Raw genomic sequence first — 6,387 nt, 5'->3', positions numbered from 1 at the left:
TCATCTATTAGTTTTCCAATCTTTGAAAATCCATATCCCATGGACATTCATGAATCACCAGTAACGTGCACAGCCTACTTTGCTGACTGCCCTCCAGATTTGATTCTAGTACTCTACGCTATAGGAGTTAAGCATAAAAAACAAGGATACAGTAATAAGGTAAAAGTAACAATTAAAAATAAATTGTCTTGGATTCATATCATGTGATTACACTTTTTTGTCAAACTATTTACTTACTTTCCATAAAAGAATACTTGAACTAAATTCTTTTGAAGTCAGAAGCTGGAATCAATAAAAAACATAACCTCTGGAATTCAAATTTCCTAAATGGTACATAGCTTTAAACCTATAGAAATATAAATTTCTTATATAATATGTATATTGTTATATATTGGTGTACTTATATTTCATATATATTTATATACTATGTATAAATTTAAAGTAACAAATTTGAATTCTAAGATGTTACTTTAAATTAATTTGGATGAAAGATTATATTTTAATAAATTCAAGTCAACTTTTTCTAGTTAATCATTTTTTATCAACCGGTGTTCAATAAGACATAATTATCAAAAGTCATTAGTTAAATAACTTTCTGGAATTCCATTTTATTGTATTTACTACAGGATACAAATACTTACAATTGTATTAGACCACCTACTATGATTTCTGTTATTTGTACAGGGCTATTGGGATGGACAACACTGGGAGTATGGGGAGCACAATTAACATAGTATTCTGTGTTAAATGGCACCACAATAGTTTGGTAGTACGTAGATCATGTAGAAAATGTAGCAGCACTATATTTGTATGATTGAAAATATTTTTTGACTTTTTAATATGAATAGTAATCTTTGTTAAAATCAATGTTTTTAAAGATTATGGAATTATACATTTAGATCTTTTCCTGAATAAAAAAATTAAAAGATAACTACATACTTTATCCTCCTTTACTGTATAGCTATTGACTTCTAAGAAAATCTTTCACCATTATTTTAAAATATTGTCACTTTAAATTTTTAAGTTCTCTAAAATTAAAAATAAATTTACAAAATTTTCCTGGATAATATATTTAGGAGTGGCCAATCAGTGGAGGAGCTTGGAACCTTGGAACACAAACATATCCAGAAATTATTATTACTGGGTAAGTGGGATGTGATTTTTAAATTTATCAATTCATCATCAAAAATGTTTCATTGAGCTTTTACAATTTCTCATAATTGTGCCCTAGGCAGACTGACAGTTTAAGTAGAAGTAAAAATAAAAGACACATATATTAATAGCCCATGGAGACAGACAGCAGTGTGGTGAGGGCCAGAGGGAGAAGAGGACAGGATCTTGGTGGAGGTGGGCAAGGGGAACATCTATAATAGTGTCAACAATAAAAATAAGACACAAATTTTGTCCAAAGATTATAACCTTGATGGAAGGTAAAATGAAACCACTGAAAACGTATACATATAACAAAAATAATTAAGTGTACATTATAACAGTAGGAGAAAGTCAAAAGATGAAAAATCATAAGAGACTAGTCAAGGAAGAATTCCTGTGAAAATTATAGATTTTTAGCCTCAGAAAGGCCCTTATCAACATCTCTTAATTCCTGCCAAATGACTCTTCTATAACCCCATCAGGTGGTTATTTGAAGTATGCTTCAAAATATATAGCATCAGAAAAGTAACCACTTTTGGTAGTAGCCTACTTGATGCTCTAATATTAGGAATAAAAATAGAGACATACCAACAGAAAAAGGTGAGATTTAAAAGATAGTAAGTTGATCTGCTTATGGGACAATATAGTAGATGAACTTTTCCCTATTTTTCCCAATGAATAAAACAAAAAAAAAAACAAAACCCTGAATAGTATGTATTAAACAAACATAAGATAACTGGGAAAGATGGAGAGAGGTCAGACGGGCAAGGCCCCCGTCTCACGGAATAACATTGACAGGGTTTATGTTTTTGGTTTTTGCCTCCTGTATCCCAGAAGTAGAGTTGAAGAAGCTGGCAATCTGCATTTGTCAATGGGTACAGACAAACAAACAAAACAAAACATGAACAACATTAGTTCTCTCTAGCCAAAGGACGTGAAAGGGGTAGCCTATCAAGACAGAAAACTTTTAGAAAATAATCTAGCTAACTTCCACAGGGGGAAAAAAAAACTATGGCCCCACCCCAATCCACTCAAGCCAAGGCATATTAAGGAGCCTAGATTTTCACATTTATTAGGCTATAAAAATGGTGCCTCAACTTCCTCCTGAGAGAAGTATCATTTTCAGACACTAAACAAAGGCTGGGTAAGATGCTGAGACTTTTAACTTTGCTGGGTGGTAATGAAACCCATCACCTGTGGTGTCAGAGGAGATCATGTGAGGAGAATTTCTATCACAGCCAAGCAGTGGTGAACCACACACCCTCTACCTTTTGTGTCAGTGGAAATCTAGTGAATAAGGAGAGAAGAAAAAGAATAGGGCTGGAAAAAGTATATCAGGAAATAATGCCTGAAAGCTTTGCAAATTTGGCAGAAGATGTCAGCCTATAGATTCCAGAAACTAAATGAACCACAAGAAATCCACAAGTCACATCATAGTCAAACCTCTGAACACTAAACACCAAGAGAAAAAAATGAAAACAGTAAGAGAGAAATGGCACCTTTCTTAATAGGGCAAAACAAATATGAATGATGGTGAATTTCTCATTAGAAACTATGGAGGCCAGGTGGAAAACACTTTACAAGTGTTTCTAGGAAAGAACTGGCAGCCCAGAATGCTATACCTAGCAAAAATATCATTCGGGAATTAAAGAAAAACCAACACATTCTCAAAGGAAGGAAACAAAAAATTTTGTCAACATCAGACCTACCCTAAAGGAGTGGCTAGAGGAAGTTCTGTAAATGTAAAGCAAATGATAAAAGAAGGAACCTTGGACTATTAAGAAGGAAGGAAAAACACAGTAAGCAAAAATATGGGTAAATGCAATAGGCCTTCTCTTGAGTTTTTAAAATTATATTTGATGGTTGAGTAAAATATTATAGTTACATTGTCTGGTATGGTTTTATGTACATATGGGGAAATATTTAGACAATTCTAAGAGGGAGAAGGTGAGGTAATGGAAATGGAGATAAAATTTTTATACTCTCCTCGAAATGGTAGTATGATGACACCAATAGATTGTGGCAAATTGTTATGCTTCGATCAACCATTTTTTTAAAACCCAATGCAAATGGATACACTAAAAATACACATCAAAAAGGATGTACTAAAATAATTCAAGTAACCCATAGGGAGGCAGGAATAAATGGGAAAGAAGAAAATGACATACTGAAGCCCTAACATATCCATGATTACATTAAATATAAATGCTCGAAGTACACCAATTCATATTCACAGATTGGCAGAGTGGATTAAACATTATGACCCAATTATATGCTATTTACAATACATTCATTTCATGTAAAAGAAAACAATCACTTTGAGAGAAAAGTAATTGAAAAATACTCTATAAAAATCTGATGGAGAGTTACATTGGCAGGATATCAGAATAGGTGGCCCCAGACCTTGTTCTCCCACAGAGACACTGATGTAAACAACAATATATGCTCAAGAAACCAGTAAAAAATTGTACTCAGGCAAGCTTAAAGCCAAGAACTGCCACATTGAAATGGGTTTAAATATCTATTTAATTTCATTTTGACTATGTCAGCCACTCCACAAAATTGCCGTAGTTTGTGTCTAGGAGGAATGCCCAACTTGTACATTCTCTCATTAGAGGGAAAGAGAGGAGTAGAATGTACATTAAATATTCCTGCTTTTCAGGGGGCTTCCCAAGAGATTAATTTCTGTCTCACCTGAATCCGAGTACTGATGGAACTTGGATGCCTGGGGGGTTCAGAGAGCAAAAAAGAACTCAGTGGTTGTTGAACTTCATCAAAAATTTGCAGTACTAAAAACAGACAGTAGTGGGAATATAAGACTACACACCCCTGAAGAAAACCAGCAAATGTCTCTAATTGAGAAATTAAACACACAGGCCCAGAGGAGACACATCTCCATTAAAGGTTTGAGAGGCCCCACAATTTCCATTTAGGCGGATTGGTGAAGGTCTTCCCCTGTACAAAGCCAGTTCATAATCAGTGGCTGTTTTTCAAATGACAAATTCCCAAAAAGAAATAACAAGGCACACAAGGAAACAGGTAATCAAAGGGACAAAATAAACTTATAAAAACTGATCACTAGTCCTATTTAGAAATAGAGATCTGTGAATTACCTGACAAACACTTCAAAATAATTGTCTTTAAAAATCTCAGGGCACTAAGATAATACAGATAAACAATTAAACAAAATTTAAATAAGGGATGAGCAAAATGAAAACAAAGAGATAGAAATTATAATAAAGAATGAAAAATAAATTCTGGAGTAGAAGATGACAATAACTGAATTAGAAAATATACTAGAAGGGATCAACTTCAGCCTTAATCAGAAGAATCAGTGAACTAGGAGATAGGTAATATGAAATTATAGAGTCAGAGGAAAAAAGAAAAAAAAGAATAAAGTGTTGTATCTGATAAGGAGTTGATATCAAAAGTATGTGAAGAACTCATACAACTCAACATAAAAGAAAAACAATTAAAAAATAGACAGAGGACCTGAATAGACATTTTTCCAAAGAAGACTTGCAGATGACAAACAGACACATGAAAAGATGCTCAGCATCTCTAATCATCAAATTCAATTCAAAACTACAATGAGGAAGGAGGGAGGGGGCGGGGAAAAGGAAGGGAAGGGGAAAGTCAAGGAACATATAGCAAGGACTCATGGACAAAACCAAAGAGGAAGAGCTGAGGGAGGGAAGGAGGGAGGGCAAGGGAAAGTGGTGGGAGGTAGGCAGAGACAAATGTATTTAAAAAAATAAAATAAAATAAAAACTACAATGAGATATCACCTCATATTTGTCAGAATGGCTATTATAAAAAAGACAACAAATAAGGGCTGGCAAAGATGTTGAGAAAAGGGATTTTAAATTAGTGAGTTACTGTGGAAAACAGTACGGGTATTTTTCAAATAATTAAAGCTAGAACTACCATATATGTGATCCAAAATTCCACTTATGCATATTTATCCAAAAAATTAAAACAATAATTTGAGGAGATATACAGAACCCCTATGTTCATTGCAGCATTATTTAAAATAGCCAAGATATGGAAGCAACCTAGGTGTCTATCAATAGATTAATGGACAGACTACATAGCACATCTAAACAGCAGAATATTACTCAGCCATAAAAAGAATGAAATCTTGCCATTTGCAACAACATAGATGGACCTAAAGAGTGGTATGTTGAGAGAAGTCAGTCAGACAGAGAAAGACAGGTACTGTGCAATATTACTTATGTGTGGAATCTGTAGGTTGTTCCTAGATGTCCTTTAGCAGGTTGAAGTAGTTTCCTGTTCCTAGGTTGTTGAGGTTTTATTTTTCATGAATGGATGGTAAATTTTTGCCAAATGATTATTCTGCATTTATTGAGATGATCATGTGGTATTTAATCTTTCAGTATGATGAATTACAATATGGTGATTGAGTTTTTTTCATGTTAAACTGTCCTTGCATTCCTGGGATAAATCCCACCTACTTATGCATGATGTATAAAGGAAACTTCATTCAATTTGCTAATAATTTTGTTTACAGTTTTTATGCCCATGCTCAAAGAATATTGGTTTGTAATTTTCTTGTGAAGATTTTTTTCTAATTTTGATTGAAAATAAAGCTGACCTCAAAAAATGTATTGGAAAGTATTTTATCCTATTTTATTTTCTTAGTTCTTACTCAGAGTGATAAAACTTTTCATAGGTTTAAAGATTTCATTTTTGTAATTTGAAGCTTAAATTTAATTTCACCATTATATTCATTTCAAAATTACTTTAAATAATCCTAATTGTTTCTGGTATCTTTTTATTGAGTGTAAACAATTTTATATTAAAAATATTGGGTTTTTTTCCAACAGGTAGGTTTTAATTGCTCTTTATTACACAATAAAATCTTCTTTGAATAAAATTTAAGTAATTATTCTTTTTTAAGTTTAGATTTTAGTGTTTTATAGGTAAACTATTGTTTTGAGCTTAGAAATGATTTAGTGTACACTTGTTTTCGTTGGAACAGTATTTTTGAATGTAATATTAACTCAAGTTTTACACTTTTGGAATGATTTATTTTGCTTAATATACATTAATTAATACTAATTTGTTTTTTGCCTAGTCATGCAGATGGATCGATAAAATTTTGGGATGCTTCTGCAAGTAAGTTTTAACTTTCTCCTTTTATAACAGAAAAAACACTTGGTTAATATATACTTCTAGCTATTCACCACTTTTTGGTTTGGACAGTTAACATTT

The 6,387-nt window shown here is 32.7% G+C and overlaps 1 protein-coding gene across 5 annotated transcripts in view; it reads left to right on the top strand.

The window, feature by feature from the left end:
• Positions 1-6,387, top strand: part of STXBP5L (syntaxin binding protein 5L) — a 402,439-nt gene that overhangs the window by 206,293 nt on the left and 189,759 nt on the right. For all 5 annotated transcript variants that reach the window (XM_054575243.1, XM_054575242.1, XM_054575241.1 and 2 more), the window contains exons 13-15: positions 12-159; positions 1,077-1,144; positions 6,251-6,291. In XM_054575243.1, coding sequence (XP_054431218.1) covers positions 12-159; positions 1,077-1,144; positions 6,251-6,291 — 257 coding nt within the window. The remainder of the gene's footprint in view (positions 1-11; positions 160-1,076; positions 1,145-6,250; positions 6,292-6,387) is intronic.

Source organism: Pteronotus mesoamericanus, unplaced genomic scaffold (genome assembly GCF_021234165.1).
Source record: "Pteronotus mesoamericanus isolate MK-2021 breed Mesoamerican mustached bat unplaced genomic scaffold, CSHL_Meso_final contig_27, whole genome shotgun sequence".
NCBI lineage: Eukaryota > Metazoa > Chordata > Mammalia > Chiroptera > Mormoopidae > Pteronotus > Pteronotus mesoamericanus.
The sequence above is the reverse complement of the archived record's forward strand: the minus strand, read 5'-3'. Positions and strand labels throughout refer to the sequence as shown.